This window comes from Rousettus aegyptiacus, unplaced genomic scaffold (assembly GCF_014176215.1).
Source record: "Rousettus aegyptiacus isolate mRouAeg1 unplaced genomic scaffold, mRouAeg1.p scaffold_m13_p_6, whole genome shotgun sequence".
NCBI classification, from domain to species: Eukaryota; Metazoa; Chordata; class Mammalia; order Chiroptera; family Pteropodidae; genus Rousettus; species Rousettus aegyptiacus.
In genome coordinates this window covers 54,725,247-54,742,492 of record NW_023416309.1, presented here as the reverse complement: position 1 = coordinate 54,742,492, position 17,246 = coordinate 54,725,247, and the positions used below count along the sequence as shown (strand labels likewise).

The window sequence follows — 17,246 nt, the reverse complement described above, 5'->3', positions numbered from 1 at the left end:
AGCCCAACAATAGAAGCTGCAGGCAGCTCTGAACAATACTCAGAATTCCCGTGGCGACTTCCACCCCCCAGCCGCAGCTGTGAGAACCAGAAGTCTCAGGCACACGAATTCCATTCACAATTATTCGTCTAGCCCCACTGCGGCTTATTGGAATCACGGCTTTCCTGCCTCCTTAGCTGGGTTTTCAAGATGCTGAGAGGGATGCCAAGCCTGGACCCCTACCGGGAGCAGGCCGTGCAGGTGTGCACGGGGTGGGGGTGGGGGGCTGGCGCTGAGAAGCCTGCAGAGTCGCACGGTGACAGAGCCAGACTGCCCGAGGCTAGAGACTTCAGCAGCCAGCGGTCTCTGCACCAGCGCTTCATGCAAGACTTCCTTCAGATAAAAGCGCTTTGCACTGACTTCCTTCTGGGCCCGGCAGTCTGTGCATTCCAGGATAAGGCCAGCAGCTGGCTTCTCCCAGCAGGTTCAACGCTTAGAACCTCAGAGAGGGTCGCTCTTTAAGGACAACTCCAGTAGGTCTCACTCGGGTTCTGTTACATGTCAGAGTCACTGGAATACTTAAAAAAAAAAAAAAAAACAAAAACAAAAACATTGAGCATGAGACTCCCACCCCAGACCAGGTGAATTAGAGTCTCTGGCAATGAGGAATCAACTTGGGTATTATTTTTCTCCTTTCTTTTCATTTTGAAGTATAACTGAAATATCAGGTTATGGATTGAATATTTGTGTCCCTCCCAAAATTCACATATTGAAGCTCTCACCCACAATGTAACTGTATTTGGAGATAGGGCCTTTTTGGAGATAATTAAGGCTAAATGAGGTCATAAGGGTGGGGCCCTAATCCAGTAGGATTAGTGTACTTATAAGAAGAGACACCAGAGAGCTCATTCTTCTCCTTCCCCACAAAACAATGGAAAGACTCAGCTAGAAGGCAGCTGTCCTCGGCTGAGAAACAGTTCCCACCAGGCACTGAATCAGCCAGTGCCTTGATCTTGGACTTCTCCAACTTTAGGAGTGTGAGCAATACATTTCTATTTAAGCTACCCAGTCCATGGCATTTTGTTTCGGCAGCCCAAGTTGACCAAGACATACAATAAAGTCTACACTCTGAAGTATAAAGCCTGATAAAGTATGCCACCACCATCCACCATCCTAACACCCTTGAAGTCTCCCTCTGCCAGCTCCAGGTAACCACTATTTTGATTTCTATCACCGCAGATGAGTTTTGCCTGTTCTTGAACTTCATGTGAATATAATTGCACGCTATGTTACCTACTCTTTGGGATCGAACTTCTTTTGCCCAACATTGTACCAGAGATTTATCGACGTTATTGTGTATTGTAATAGTTTGTTCTATTCTATTGCTGGGTAATGTTTTGTGTTACGAATAATGCACAATTTATCTATTCTCCCGTTGATAGACATTTGGTTGTTGCCACTGTGTCTTTTTTCGTGCTAGTTCCTCAGCCCAGAATGGCTTTCCCATCTAGCCCCTCCCCACCCCTAATCTGTACAAACAAAACCTTACCGCACTGAGAGGTCAGCTTTAAGAACCCAGTCACAACTCATCCTGAGCATCTTTCTGACCTTTCAAAGAGAAGTGGCCGTCTTTCCTCTGTGGCCCCACTGGTCCCAATTTTGAAAGTATAGGGGCATCTCTGCTAAGGGACCATGATTTCTTCAAGGTCAGGAACCATATCTGAATCATCTCTGTTGCCTCAGCCCCTAGCATGGTGCCCAGGAGACAGGAGGAGTCTAACTAGGGACAGTGGCCTGTTTGGAGAGGCAGGTCCACCGCCAGGGAGCGGACCTGAGGCAGCCTGGCTTTGGGAAGGGAGGCTCGCAGAAGCGATGCAGGTTCTAGGCCTAGAAAGGGCCTCAAGGCCCTGAAGGACAGCTCGGCAGGAAGTCCAGTGGGACAAACTGGGCATGAGCCTGATTTGTGGCTGTCCAGGGCTCGCTCCACGTGGCAGCCTGGGTGACCGAACTCTAAGCCCCCACGCTTAGCTCCTGATGCACAACCCCATGCACCTGAGGAGACGGGCTCAGGGCCCTGGGAGAAGGGGACCCTTAGGCAGGGCATCAGCGGGCCCGGGGCTTACGGGTCTTGGCACGGCCCAGAATTCTGTCTTGAGCACTGCAGCCTGGACCCGGTCCCCTCTGATTGCTGCCCACTTTCCAGGGGGGCATTTGGAGCCACCCAGAAAGCTGATCAGAGGAGCCCCGCGAGGTCCATTGCATTTCCTGCTGCAAGTTCCCTTTCCTCTGATCTCTGTCTCCTCCTTCATGTAAGTCACTTAAATAAGGCCATCGGTATGGTTCTCAGTCCACTGAGGCGACCCAACGGCAGGACTCAGGAAGCCAGTCTCTGGATCGATAGCTCTTAATCAGTTCGTGCTTTTTGTCAGAGAGAAGTGATCAGCATTGTTTAGACCATCTAAGCTTTTGGGCCCATGATGCTTTTGCAAGGAGAGGCTATTGGCAACAGACAGACCCGAGCCGAAACCTGTTGCTTGCTGGCTGCGTAACTCTGAGCCGCTCACTCCAGTGTTCTGAGCTTCGGTTTCCTCATTGGCCAAACGCTATCTCTATTGCACAGAGGTTATGAGGATAAGCAGGTGTTTAACGAGTGGCTGTTATGTCTCCTGAGCCATCGTGGGCGGCGAACGCCCCGATCCTATGCTCATCGTTCTTACTTCCCAACGACAGACAGGCTTTTCTCTGGACGCCGTCCTGGTTATCCTGAAATGCCCTCCCCCACCTCACCCGGGCGCCCACGCCAGACTGTTTGTTTTGGATGCAGGAGGCCAGCCAGGGAGTGGCGGGCCTGCCCATGCGGTTCCTTGAAACAGAAGTTGCTCCCTGACTCATTGTGGGAGAAGCCAGCACATCCAAGCACCTACACAGACATGTCGGAGGTAGGCTGCCCCGTGGGCAGGGCTGCCGGTGGGAGGGGGGTGCACAGACTGAGCGATGGCAGACAGAGGGCCTGCAAGCCAGGCGGGAGGCCGAGGCTGCGTCCTGGGGGGAAATAGAGCGGAGGCGCTCAAGGGTTTTAAACGAGAAAGGGACATGGTCAGATTTGTGGCTTAGAAAAGTCCTTCCGGACTCTTCGATGAGTCTTTCTGGAAGGGAAGGCCCCACCTACATTTCAGCATCATCTCCTTCCTCTGCCCGGCACAGGTTTTCTGCTCTCGCCAAATCCCTAAACGCTCTCTGCACCTCTGCCCTGCCGGGGCTCTCTCCATCCGTCCTTCCCTCCCCCAGAGATTCTCCCCTGGCCCCCCACGGCTGTTCCCTGCTCCCTTCCCAGAACCCAAGGTTCTCACCCACCCACCCAATGGGCAGAGCCACTCCGAACTTGCTGCCCCGTGTGGCTAATTCTCGGAGCACACAACGCGGTCGAAAGAACAAAACTTTTGCGATCGGAAGACCCTAGTTCAAGTGCACGTTCTGTCCGTAGCAACTTACAATCTTCGGCATCTCACTCGACCTCTCTGAGCCACTCTTTGCTCGTTTGCACAATAGGGCAACGTGACACATCTCCCAGGATTGTGGTAAGTATCAAAGGAATGTAAAAAAGCACTCTGTAAATAATGACTTTGAACACAAACTAGAAAAGCCATGGCTACGGAACCCAGAAAACCCAGGGTGGGACCTTGGCACTGTCTCCTACTGGATGACTATCTCTAGATGGGTCACCCAGTCTCTCTGGACTTGTTCTCCTCTTCTGTAGGTGGGGAGCTTAGGACCTGCCTCGGAGATTAACGCGAAGATCAAGCGGGTTAAGGCATTGGCACCATGCCTGGTAATGAATGTTGGTGCCCTGCCCTCCTCGCTGCCAAGCAACAGTGCTTTGGACATGGGAGTACGTATGTGTCTTTTGCTTGCCTGGCTAATTTAATTACGGACCCCCAAATAAAGGGATGGATGCACAGGTGGGTGGGTGGGTGGGTGGATAGGTGGTTGATGGATGGACGGACAAATGAATGTCTAACTGAACAGATGAATGAATGAATGAATGAATGAGGGTGACCAAACCGAAAGCTGAATAAAGTCAAGGAGCCAATGAAAGCCTCAATGAATGAGCATAGAATAGAGTGAGTGAATCGCTGGATGAGTGACAGGAGGGACAGGTAGTAGAGGCCTGACCTCCTTTGGCCCAGAGCTCCCCCACCCCCACCCCCGGCCTTTATGGTAGGAGTAAAGCCTTAGAGTAGTTACCTTCTAGGCTCTCCCTAGTGGCAGACAGATGTCCCTGCCAGGTAACCAGGGCAACCAGGTTCCTGAGGAGAAGCAGCACTTGGCTCCAGAAAGTGCATCCGGGCCTGCCTTGGCGACAGGGTCAACGTCCTGGGGCTGCGTGGACCCGAGGAAGCGCCCGCTCTGAGCAGTCGGCGGGCGCGCTCAGGCCAGGCGCCCTCTGCATCCCGGCTGGGGCTGTATCCTCGGCAGCCACAGATGCTCCCATTAGGGAAGGGGGGTCGTCTTTTGCTTCGTTAGAGAAGGTGCAACCGGCACGAGCAAACTAGGGGAGTGGGCCCGAGGAGGAAGACATCTGGAGAGAGGTGGGCCGTGGCCGCCGCCTGCTGACTGTGAGTCTGTGGGCCAGGAGATGGCTCCGTCAGTCACGGCAACCCCCTTGGGGCAAGGAACAAAGACCCACTGGCATAGGCGTCCCAACAGAGGAGCCAGTCACGGTGCTGGTTTCTTCCTCAGAATCGTGCTCGGAGGCAGCCAGGCAGCGCCCACCCACCCCTCTGCCGACCCTTACACAGATAAAGAGGCCCAGTGAGGGAAGAAGACTCGCCCAGGATTCAAGAGCGAAACAACGGAGCATGGAAAACCCCAGTCTCTCCACACCCCCACCCTTCTCTCCGGGCTCTCGTATGCAGCTGAGACCCACCTTCGGTTCAACGAAAGGTCCCCAGTTACATCCCGAAACAGTCCGGCCCAGCCTGCCAGCCGCTGCTATCCATTGCCGGATCCTCCCCTCCAGACTTTTTTGCACCCAGCCTTTCACCACGTCTTTAAGGCAACAAAAGAACTGCGGACTCGCGATCTCTTGCTGGGAACACAGATGAGTAGAGCAGAGCGAACTGCCTCGCAGACCAGGCGCTGCTTGGGGTTTAGATGCTGTTTTTCGTATGTTGTCTCACTTAGAGCTGACAACGGCCCTGTTGGGTATTTCTTTCTTCTACTTCACAGATGAGGAAACTAGACTGGCAGGTGAAAGAGTCTGGACTCGAGGCCTGAATTTCTTCCCACTCCAACCATGGCTAATGGACATAAACAAGGCCGGAGATTAATTGAAACACACGCGCACATGCGCACACTAGTTCGTTGTAATGTCATAACCCCTCATGCACAGCGCTCCGATGGGAAAAGCGAGTCCTTGCTCATCAAAACCAAGGATAATGTCGCCGGACACGCATGTGTTCGTCTAATTTACTTGCATGGAATGGGGCCTCCCACAATGTATTAAGAGCTGGTGATTTCATTGCCTAGCTCACAGGCTGTAGATTCATATATTAAAGAATAAAGAACACTTTTAAGATTCTCGTCTTAAACGAACTGCCCACCAATCTGCACCATGCCCTCTAAAGATGCTCTGTGGACGGGTACCAGCACACAAACATTTATTATCAATGGGACGTGTGCAGGCGCTGAGGGTCAGCATTTAGAAACATGCACAGCATTTTGTCGTTATGACGTACCAGTGCATGGTCGAGGAGGTTGTATTTTGAAGGTCTGTTTTTGCGGTCACTCCTCCTTCATTGTATTTTATGAAGAGTCAGTCTGAGATGGATTGGGGGGGAAAATAAAAAACTGGTCCCCACCACAGAAGCATTGCCTCTGAGGCCTGCAAGAGACTCAGATCAAGAACATTTGGGATTTTGAGGACTGGCTAGCAACTTCTAGGCGATGACCTTGAATAAACAGAGGCTTTCTGGCCCTCCCTCTCCCCTCTCCCATGCCCCCTTGTGGTACTACAAATTCGAAATTCTTGGATGACTCAGGACGCCCTGTTCTGAGAAAGGTTCAGAGGTACACTTACAGCGCTGCTAAGATCTTTTCGTGAAATGTTCCTAAATACAGGGTGACCAGGGGGAACCTTCCCAAATATCCTTAATGTCCCGCCCAGAGGTGCCAAGCTTGAGAAGGGAGAACAGGCGGGGGGTGGCGAGCGCGGGAAGACGCGCTCCGTAGCAACGCCGCAGAGTAAGGCCAAGGAGGAGAAGGGAGGCGGAGAAAGACCCCAAAGGAGAAGCACCTCTTGCTTCTTCCTCCCTCTCCCACCCCGAGTCTCTCCGGCACCCTCCGAGAAGAGTAAACTGAAATGTGTCAGGAGAGCCTGGCCGACTTTTCCAGAGCTTTCCACTGACCCTCGCTCGGGCCATCCCCATGGAAAACCACTTCACGGGCTCCCTGAGTCTTTTCCACTTGGCTGGTTTCTGGTGTTTTCCAGCCCAGCGAGCAGTGGACTCAGAGGCTGTGGATGTGAAGCGGGAAGAAAACAGGGCGGCAGGGCGGAGCGCACCTGGAGGGGTGCAGGGAAGCCGCCCCAGGGGGTGGCCCGGAGCTCAGCCCTGAGCGACGAGCAGAGGCCCGCCGCGTGAGGACGGGGAGGACGGGGACCGTTCCCGGCAGAGGGCCAGAGGGTGCAGGGGCTCCACGCGGGACAGGGCTTAATGTGTTAAAGCAACGGAAAGAAGCTTACTGTGCTGGGGCGTGTGGAGCAGGTGAGAACGCAATGTGAGGCCCACAAGGTGGCGAAGGTGGGACCCCAGCCCCTTGGTCAGGGTGAGGAGCTGAGGCGGCATGCGTCGTGTCCGGTAGAGTGGAAATAAGATCAAAACGGGACACTCAGTTAAATCCGAATTTCAGATAAGTTTGGGGTCATGTTATAAAAAAATTGTGTGTGTGTGTGTGGATTATCTGGAATTTGATTTTCACTGGGCATCCTGTACTGTTATTTGGTAAGTGTTATTTCTAACTCCTACTTGGAACACTTTAAAGGATAAAGCAACAGAGTGGCGATTTGATCTGGTTGATTCCCTCTTTGTGCTGTGCGGCTCACGGGCGGAAGTGGGGCGGGAGGAGAAGTGGGGACGGCAGCCGAGATCAGGAGAGAGAAGAGGCTGCTGGACCAGGCCGGTGGCCTGGGGGTGTGGCCAAGCAGGTGAGCGCACACTCACCGCCGACGACCTCAAAGCCTGTCCAGCGAGGGGCTGCCGACCGAGTGAGCACTTGAGCAGAGAGCACGTCAATTCTCCAACCAGCCCTTGATGGAAGGCATCCTTGCCACCAGCAGCAGCACTCCTGGGGTAACGAAATTCCGAGACACGAGAAGCCTTGTGACATGCAGCGTCTCACGCGGCCACCACAGGTGATGGCCCTCCAGGTGCACTCAGCCGGAGCGTGGCAGAGAGAAGGAGTTCCCAGAGAATCACGCATGAGCCCTAGTGAATAAGCCACGTTACAAATGTGAGGTGGTCGCAGCTGCTCCGGGGGCGGAGGGGGGTGCTGTGAACTAGGTCCGCGGAGCGTCTGGAGAACAGCTGTCCCGGAGAGAAACCTGGGTGGATGGCAACAGTCGGGCCGTGCAGTGACCTGAGGGTCCCCAGGCCTCGTCAGTGGGGCGGGGCACCATCCCGCATTCGCCTAAATGCCAGTGGCTTGTGTTTACTCCCCAGACTCACTGCATTATTTCTTTGGGGGAGTTTCTAGGACAACCTGGGTCCTTTACCTCTAATCTCTGGGTGATACCTGCTGCCTGCATGGCCCCAAGGATGGCATTTCTCCACTGCCCCCTGGGCAGTGACCCGGTTGAGGCAGGCCAGCAGTCTTGAGATGAAGCTCTTGGGGGCGAGAACATGCCAGGCAGTGTTTACTGAGCTGCAGCCAGGCCATGTTATGTGTAGAAATGGGGCAAACGCTCCCTACTGCCTTCTGTGTCCTGCCTTGTCACTGGGCCCCGAGGAAGCACAGCTTGGACTCACGAGGCCAGCAGAGTCCCTCGGAAAACGGTTTCCTCAGCTCTGCCTGGAGACGGTCCCCGCTGGACTGGGGCTCGAATCTGGGTGACCAGGCACAGAGCCACTCACTGCCCTCCTTGGCAGCAGCTTCCCTCATGCAAATAGACACCTGACACCTCGCTGGCTCATCAGGCACGCCCACTGTGTTTGGGCTCACCTGGCTCTGGCTACAGCACAGAAAATCCTTCCATTTGCACAGGATTTCATGTTTACATATCATCCTGTATTTGTTTCCTGTGCCTGCTGTAACAAATTACCACAACTGAGAGGCCTAAAATAACACACATTTATTGTCTTACAGTCTGGAGGCCAGAAGTCCTGTTTGTCGGGGCTAAAGTCGCTGTTCTTTTTTATTTTTTTTTTTGAACACCTAACGCACCTGGTCTTCCTAGGTGGTCTCCCATCCAAGTACTAACCAGGACTGACCCTGCTTAGCTTCCATGATCAGATGAGATCCAGCCCGTTCAGGGTATCATGGCCACAAATGAAAATTTGTTCCTTGCCTCCTCTAACTTCTAGAAACTGCTGGCCTTCTCTGGCTTGTGGCCACATCCCCCAATCTCCGTGTCCATAGACTCATCACCTTCTGCCTCTCGGGTCTGTTACCTTCCACTGATGAAGACCCCTGAAATAGGCCCACCTGGACGATCCAAGATAGTCTCCCCATCTCAAAACTCTCAAATGAATCACATCTACAAAGTCCCTTCCGCCATATAAGGTAACATTCCCCAGTTCCAGAATTAGGACATGGATATCTTTGGGGCCATCATCCCCGTTCATGACCTCATTTTATCATCATGATGGCTCTGAGAGGACGGGAAACCGTGGCTCAGAGAGGTTAGGCAACCCGCCGGGAGTCACACAGCCAGAGGCTGTAGGGAAGGTGGGGCGCGGAACCCAGGCCTGTGTGGTTCCACCTGAAGGGGACAGATTACGTAGCAGAGAGGACGACAATGCGTCTGCCACGCGGAAAACACCTGCGGCTTTTCTCCCCGTGATTCCTTCCCCTCCCCATGCCGGAGCAGGCCTTCGCCCCTCTTCGTTCTCGGGGAGGGGGGCGGTTAGAGTTGAGATTGCACAAAGAGGACACCTGCAGACTGTCCTAGTTTAAGGAGTGACCCACATTAGAAGAAAGAGCCAAGCAGGCCACAGCTGGGGCCCGGTCTTCATGGCAGTTCAGGAACTGGTCGCACAGCACGTGCAAATGTGGTTCGGTAAGTGATGTTCTCAATTAGCCCATGAGTTAATAAACCTCCCGTTACTTCCGGAGTGGCTTCATATCCCCAAAAACCTTCCACCTTGGTTCAACTGCCAGGAAAAGGGGAAAGAAACGGGACTCATCCCTTTGGCTCTGAACCAGCAGAAGAAATAAAAGACTTTAAAAGCAATATTATTTTGTTTTACAGCGGGCATCGTAGTGTTGATATCTAGTTGGTTGTTGGAGGAGGACAGCCAGCATAATTCACTCCCTGGGTATCTCAAGGGCACATAAAGGAACAGCCGCTCCTGCTCAGGCCGCAGTAAGACACCGAGTGACTCACGCTGAGCTTGTCGGGGGAGGCCAAGCAGTCGGCCGTGCTGTTCGGTGAGGCAGAGACTAAAGAAAAGTTAATCATTGTGCGTGGGACTCACGGAGCCCGTTCTGGTGAGCCGGGCGGACACGTGACAGCTCGCTGGCTGCCAGCTGCGGTCCCATGCATGCCTCCTGGCTTCCTGCTGCTGTTTTCTTCATGCTGCACCTGGACGATCCCTCGCCGTAAGGGCCTCTGAGGAGTAAATTGGGTCCCCTGAAATGGTTCAGGAGAAGATGTCTCTGGGCAGCCACGAAACCGGGAAAGCCCGTGCAGTGAATATAAAGGTGGAAGTTACCTTTGCTGCAGCTCACACCAGCTCTGAGGGTGGACTAACCCACCTCTCAAACTTCATTCTGCAGCCGGCTGGTGGGAAATGATTCGGACCTAGAGGAGCCGAGGATTGCGGGTGAGAAGAGAAATGAGGACGTCCAGTCCTAGGGAGCAATTTACCAATGTTGAAGTTGCCTATGCCTTCGGACTCATCAATTTCATATTAAAATAGATTTAAAATATGCGTATTTCAGTGGGATCATATGTACTTTTAGAAATTTCTTTGTTTTTCCAATTAACAGTATATTCTGGAAATATTGCCACTACAATGCTTCGGTAGTAACTCATTGATTGCACAGTATTCGTACTATGTGCTGTAGTCCGTCAAATTCCTGGTCCAACATCCGGGATCCTGCAGATGTTACGTATTATAAATAACACTGCAAGGAACACCTTTGTCGCCAAATCGCTGGCTATAGTCTGGATTTCATTCTTATTGGTATAAATACCTAAAGTGGATCTGTGTCATTAAGAGGGTATGTATTTCAACATCGATTGCTGGGGGCCACGCCTCTTCAAAACTTAGCGGCTTTTTCTTAAGATCCTAAGGGTCGACTGGAGAAATCCTTCACGGTGTGATCTCCTCTGGGGTGACTCACCTCGCTGCATTCCCACTGGGCTGGAAGGTTCCCGCTGGCCTGACTCATAATTCCGGGAATCGGCGTTGACACTCCGCTGAGGCCCTCAGTTCTCCACGTGGCCTCTCAGCCTCTAGCAGGCTCGTCTGGGCTGCCGCCCGGCTTGCTCCCCCAGTTCCCAGAGGGCAAGAGTGGAAGTTGCAAGGTCCCTTGAGTCCAGACTCTGGAACTCACACAATGTTGCTTCTGCTACCTCTATGGGCCAGCACAAGGCCCAGGGCCGGCCCAGATTCAAGAGAGCAGAGAAATAGACAGTCTCTTGATGAGGGGCGCAGCAAAGCCAAGGGGTACGGACACCAGCAGGTGGAAGTCACTGGGGCCATTACCGTACGATCTATCTCAGTGGTTTCCATCCTAAGCCCTTTGCTCATATGCTGCCAAATTGTCCTCGGAAAGGTGGCACCATTTCCACTGCCGCCTGCCAGTGCCCTCTGAAAACATTTTTAAAACAAACTGGTGCAGCCACGTCTGGAAGAGCGCACACTCTGCGCGATGGCAGAGGAGCCTTCTGTCCCCTGAGTAGCCACAGTCATGTCCCTGGGCGGTGACCTGGGACCTGGCGGCGGAGCCAACATTCACGCGGGCCCATCAAGGATGGTCGCTCTCTTTGGACAGAGTGGGGGCTGAGCTCTGTGCCTGTTTGGCAGGGTCGTCACCCCTGCCCAAGCCCCCTCACCTCTCCCTGGACCCTCGAAAGCCCCTCTAATGTGCTCCTTTCTGCTCCGCCAGGCCCCACTCCTTCTGACACAGGGCATCTAGAGTGACGTCTTCAAAACGCAAATTTCACCAGGGTAGGCCCAGGTTTAAAACTCTTCCATAATCTTGGCTGCATTCCCGAAAGAGACGGACGTCCGTCACGTGGCCTGCAGGTGCTGACGAGGTCCAAAGCGCCCACAGCTCCAGCCAGTATGCCTGCTCTGCCAGCTCCGGCCACGTGGCCTTCCTCCAGGCCTTCCGAAGGTGGCAGGCCCTCTTCTACCTACTGTCTGGGCTGAATCTTTGCTGGAATGCTCGGCTTCTCCTCTGTTTATTTTCGACAGCTTCATTGAGATATAATTCATATAGCGTGCAGTTCACCTGGTACGGTGTTCAGTGCAGTGGCTTGTAGCACATTCCCAGGGCTTGGTGTTCCTTTTTCAGGTCGCGTAATATTCCATCGGATGGCTAGAGCGCATTTTGTTTGTTCGTTCATCGGCTGATGGACCTTCCGGGTGTTTCCACCTTTTGGCTACTATGAGTAATGCCGCTATGAACGTCTATGTCCAAGTTGCTACGTGGACATATGTCTTCACTCCTCTTGGGCACGCACTTGCTGGACCTGCGGGATCAGACGGTTACTCTGCGTTTGTTGTCTGGGGACCTCCCGGCCTTTTCCCGAGCGGCCGTGACTGTTCGCGTTCCCGCCAGCAGTGTGTGAGAGGTTTCTCCAGCCAAACCCGTTTTGATTCCACTCCTGCCTCAGCTCTCAGACTAAGCATCGTGGCTTCCTTGGGGAGCCCCTCCCTGGGCCCCGACCGGCTTCCATGCTTTGTGCTGCCGAAGAGCTGGGCTCCCTCCGGCAGTTGCTGCACAATTATTCCATCCGCACTGTCTTTCCCCACGCGGTCGGCCCCGTGACGGTGAGGCCTGTCTCGTTCACCTTTAAAACCCTAACCCAAGCCTGTCCTACAGCAGCGGCCCGCCAGAAGTCTGTGGAATAAACGCATGAGCCAGAGGAGGAAGGCAGAGTCCCAGAGGGGTGATGGGGGAGCCTCCTGTCCTATAGCCACCTTGTCCCATACGGTAGCCACGTGTGGCCGCTGAGCACTGAAACGTGGTCAATGCTACTGAGAAATTAAGTTGTTTCTTTTAATTCATTTTAATGTATTTGGGTTTACAGAACCATCAGTGCAGGTAGGAGCAGCAAGGTGACATGAGGACCCCGGCTGCAGGGCTGAGTGTTCTCGCCTGGCGTTAGGACCTTCCCTGCTCCCTGGTGGCCGCGTGGGGTGGCCGCGGCCTGAGCCTCGGGCATGGCTGGCCACTGCTGCTTCACTGCTCCTGGCTTTGCGGCGAGGCCGAGAGGCCGGGTGTGCCGGAGGGTCTCCAGGGTCGGAAGGGTCGGCCCTCGGTCCACGGCGGGTTCCGTCGTTACTCTCTCCTTGCACTTATGGCTATTTACGTTCAAATGCATCAAGATGAACCAAAATTAAAAACTCGATTTCTCAGTCACACTAGCCACATTTCAGGTGCTCAATGGCCACACACGGCTAGTGGCTGCTCTGTGGGCTGGGGTGGATCTAGGACACGCCCACTGGTGCAGTCCTTCTGGACAGCACTGTCCCTGAGGTCCCCCTCACGGAGGTTTCTCCCCTCTCCATCTCCCCCAGGAGAATCTGCCCTCCCTGTCCCCAGCTCTCAAAGCCTCAGGGCCTGTGAGTCAGGCTCTACTGCCTTCTGTACCAGTCCCCTGTGTGCAAATGGGGTGAAGGACGTTCCCCACCCAGTCCCTGGGGAGTCCACCCCCGTGCCCAGCTCTCGCCCTTCTCATCCTAGGTTTATAAGGCCCAACACTTCCTCTCTCCTCTCTGGTCCTATAGACACACCAGTTGCCCGGATGCAAAACCTTCTAACGAGGAGAGGCGAAAAAAAAAGTGCCTCTCACTCTTCCCAATTCATTCTCATTCCGATGAGCCCATAGCAAGACAAGACAGTTCATGTTTCACCTCCGCCGTCTTCCCTCTGGCTCATACGTTTGACCGTTTGCTTCTGCTCTTCTCCACTCGTGGAGTTGGAGGACTCGATGACGGCAGCTAGAAAGTCTACGAAGAGTACCCGGGTGGGCCTGCCTGCTGTGCACAGGGCGCGGCATGCGCAGAGAAGGGAAGACTTCGCACGATCGCACAGCGTCTTTCCTCACCTCCAAGGACTAGAGGACGCCACGCAGCGAGGAGGAACACAAATAAATCGTGTAAAGCACCTACTATGCATCGGGTGCTTTATAATCGCACGTCGGCTGATTTACCACGTATCACAGGTTTTATTGCCAATTTCGGTTTAGACTCGGAGGCTCAAGAGGTTAGGTGCCTTGCCTAAGACCACACAGCCAGTAAGGAGCAGAGGGAGCTAGGACTCCAACCCTTGTCTGCCCCACTTCAGGAGCCAAGAGTCGCTGTGCAGAGAACGTGCTCTGGGCCCTCCGGGTTGGAGGGAGAGGCGGGCGATGGCACATAAAGTGTCCTGCTGACCAGCCCTCGTGGTCACCGCTTTGGGCATTGTTAACTACAGGGTTTTAAATTCTAGCCTAAGACCTTTTCACTTGTAAGAAGAGCTTGTTAGGATCTTAAGACTTTTCGTCCCGTAACTTATGCTCCCCAACTTCAGAGATCTTTGTGACGTCGACGCTGTGAATGTTCGAATAACTCAGCCTCACCTGGCAGGTACGAGAGCTCACTCTGAAACACTGAGCAGGGAGGAGGACCACCGCCTGCTGCAAGATGACCCTTTATGGCGCGCGTTTCTGCTGCTGAAACGCTGGCTCTGGTTTTCCGCGGCAGAGCTCGCCCCCTGGTGGGAAGGGCTGGCCTCCCCGCGTTACAGCGGACGGCTCGCCCCCAGGAGGGTGCCTCGTTGAGGTTCTATTTATTTTATAGTCTAGGAAATTTGTTTTCGAAAATAAAATCAGCCAGGGTGGTGAAATAGTCACCGGTTTTTGTGATCGTTGGATTTTTTTGTCACTAAGGAAGACAATCGGATGTGTGGGTTCAGTGGGGAGCCCTGCTGTGGGATGGCTGTTTTCAGATTGAGTCCTTTCTGGGTGCGATTACAGACTTTCTGCTTCAGATTTCCAGGTGTCTCCCAGACTGCGAATCGGCCCCTTACAGCTGGGACCCCGGGACCTGCCGCGGCACCAGCTCCCACGTGATTCCAGTGAACACAGTCCCAGAGCCTGGAGTGGAGGTGAGGGAGGTGAGCCTGCTCTCAGCGCTTTGAATCTCACCTGTGTGCCATTTGCCATCAGTCCTCCACCTGTGAGGACACTGTGCCTCCCCCAAGGCCCACGTATGCGCTCCCCCCTCAGTGAGACCACCCTCACCCCGTCCAATCCCCCCATCAGAATCTAATGATTTCACACTGCGCAGTGTGGCCCACTGCACCCCAGATGCTCAGTGCACAGTTCAGTTGAGTGTATACAGTAGGTGTTTGATGTATTTGAATTAAGCACCGTAAAACATTTCCCCTCTTCTCAGCAGGTCACAGAAGGAAACGGAGACACATGGGTTCTGGAGGCCAAGCCTTGACGCAGCCGGGTCGCTCCGGCCCCTACCTCATCCCCAGCTGTGGGCTTCTGGACCCTTGGAAGTTTAGTTCCGCTTCTGCTCTGCAAGCTTCCGCCTCTCCTGCAAACTCCAGGCGCACATTCCGAATCCCTAAGCTAGGCCTGGCTTTCCACTCAGAAGGAGCACAGCCAGTCACGTTCCAGAAGTGCTTCCCAACAGCCTCCTCTCTCTTGGATGTGTTCAAACTGGTTTTTCAGAAGTTTTTAGTCCTTATCTTCCCTGTCATCCCATAGGACTGGGGTGAATGTCACGAGGCTGCTCTTCTCCTAGAGCCAGTGACGTCACGCCCTGCATGTCTGCACAGCGGCTGGTCCGTCCAGGGGCTGTCCCACGCAGCAAGGCCTGCGGTACGCACGGCCCCGAGAGGGACAGACAGGAAGTGAAAACTCGCTCCTCGGACTCTGCACAATTTGTCAGTTTGGAGGCGAGACAAATGTATCAGCACTTTCTTCCCCAGATACCACACTCCTCTATTACAGAAGCCATCCCGGTTAACGCTTGAGAAAAGAAAAAAAAAAAAAGTCACCTTCCAAGGAAGCGAGCCCTGCACAATCCCGTTTCGAAGGGGAAGAAAGCCATGAATGCACCTGAAAACGATTCCCAAAAGTCGCCTGCCAAACTTCTGAGTAATGGGAATCCCGGCGGATCATATTTTCCTCTTTGTATTCTCTCGTTCTCCTTTGACGAGCCTGGGTCATTTTGCAGGAGCAACGTTTCGTTTTTAAAAAGGGAAACCAGCAGGCATGTTCGAAAACAAACTGCAGCTCCCTGTGAAAACATGGCTGGGTCCCTTCGACGTGACGTAGCATGAAAGAACACAGGCGTGAGAGTCCGAGCCGTTTGACTTCGCTTATGAAATATCCAAACCGAATGGCCAAACACGTTAAGGGCGATGGAAGTCCGGATAGAGCTGACCTTCGAGGGGTAGCGACTGGGGGGGCACAAAGTGGGGTGTCTGGGGTGGGGACTGTGCCATTTCTGACCCGAGTGCTGGTTATTTGAGTATGTTCGCCTTGCGGTAAGTCATTGAGCCGCATCATAGAGGTTTTGTGTTGCTCTTGATTTTTAAAAATATTTCATTAAAATCTTATTGTCTGGATTATTGAGTATTTTGACCCAAGGTGGGTGCTTCGCTTGCCTCACTCTAGTCCCCGCCCTTCGGATGGAATTACTGGGGCCACGTTTTCTAACGATCCACCCTAAAGGGCCACATGTGCAAGCTCATCAGAACCCCTTAGATCAGGAATAACTCTGGAAAGCGGAAACTACTCTAGGGATTTCGAACAAAGTAAATACAGAGAACCGATTGTGCGGATGAAAGAAGAACCAAGAAGGCCAACAGAGGAGAACGGGGCAGCCCAGGGACTGGCAGCCCCTGGGGCTGGAGGGACACAGGGACAAAACTCAGAAGCAGGCCCCTTCGACAGGTGCCGGGAACGTGGCAGGAAGCTACGGGGTAGAAGCGATGGCGGCGGAGAGATCCGGAGCCGTGAAGGAGACGCAGCCCCTGTTGGAACATGCCCTCCATGGCTGAGAGGGTGAAAAGTCCCTGCTTCTCCCGGCTTCCTGCCCTCCGAGTACTTGTCACCGCTTCCCATTGGCTGGACCAGGCCGGAAGCGGGCTGGGGAGCGAGACGGCACGGGGCTTGCAGGCGGGGGCAAGGACGCAGCTGAGAACAGACCCCCCCGCCCAGCTCCTCCGCTTCGGTTCTCCCACTGGGCTGCCTTCCCCCAGCCTCCCTCGCCCAGGTCACTCTGCACAGGGCATCGGTCCTCTGCTGGGAAGAGCGATGCTCCGTCGAATTCCCAATGACACTGGGTAACGCGCTGTGGTGGACACACCCCAAGGTGGCCCCTGGTATACGCCTCTCCCCTTGGGTGTGGGCGGAACATGTGACTGACTTCTAGCCCAGAGAGTACAGGTGACGGCATGTCGCTCTCATGATCATCTGCTTCACAAGGCTCTTTCATAACAGGCTGGAGTGAGAGAGACTGGTGCTGGCCTTCGGGATGAGCAGCCATGCTTCGAAATGTCGATCTAGAGGGCCATGGGGCAGGGAAGTGCAGGGGGCCTCCAGGACCTGGGCAGCTTCTCCCAACAGCCAGGAAGCGGCCAGGTCCTCAGCCAGACAGCTGCTGACAACCTTGTGAACTCAGACCTGGGTTCTCCCAGTCGCTTTTTCAGATGAGAACACAGCTTGGCTGCAGCTCGACTGTAGACTTGTGAGACCCTGAATGGGGGACTCCTGACCCACGACTATTACGAAATAATGAATATGTGTCGCTTTCAGCCACCAAACTGTGGTGCTCTGTCACGCTGCAATGGAAAATAAATCCACAAGGTAG

The 17,246-nt window shown here is 53.9% G+C and overlaps 1 protein-coding gene across 11 annotated transcripts; it reads left to right on the top strand.

Annotated features, from left to right (window-relative positions):
- Positions 1 to 204: 204 nt before the first annotated feature.
- Positions 205 to 15,999, top strand: LOC118603973. 11 transcript variants are annotated; one of them, XM_036223512.1, is made up of 6 exons: positions 205 to 240; positions 1,072 to 1,187; positions 2,804 to 2,918; positions 3,737 to 3,868; positions 14,404 to 14,520; positions 14,811 to 15,999. In XM_036223512.1, exons 2-6 carry the CDS (start codon positions 1,132 to 1,134, stop codon positions 14,859 to 14,861), a joined length of 471 nt encoding a protein of 156 aa, XP_036079405.1. In that variant the 5' UTR covers positions 205 to 240; positions 1,072 to 1,131; the 3' UTR covers positions 14,862 to 15,999. The 11 variants fall into 11 exon arrangements, 7 of the variants coding, with proteins under 7 accessions (XP_036079405.1, XP_036079403.1, XP_036079406.1 ...); XM_036223510.1 differs by having other exon boundaries at positions 14,404 to 14,529; XM_036223513.1 differs by having other exon boundaries at positions 207 to 240; positions 14,814 to 15,999.
- Positions 16,000 to 17,246: the final 1,247 nt, after the last annotated feature.

Bases quoted from the DNA above. Each gene is read 5' to 3' on its own strand.
- LOC118603973 (XM_036223508.1), top strand. From the start codon at position 1,132: ATGCCACCACCATCCACCATCCTAACACCCTTGAAGTCTCCCTCTGCC. The intron at 1,188-2,803 runs GTAACCACTATT...TTTTGGATGCAG, and splicing joins TCTCCCTCTGCCAGCTCCAG to GAGGCCAGCCAGGGAGTGGC. The intron at 3,873-4,719 runs GTATGTGTCTTT...TTTCTTCCTCAG, and splicing joins TGCTTTGGACATGGGAGTAC to AATCGTGCTCGGAGGCAGCC.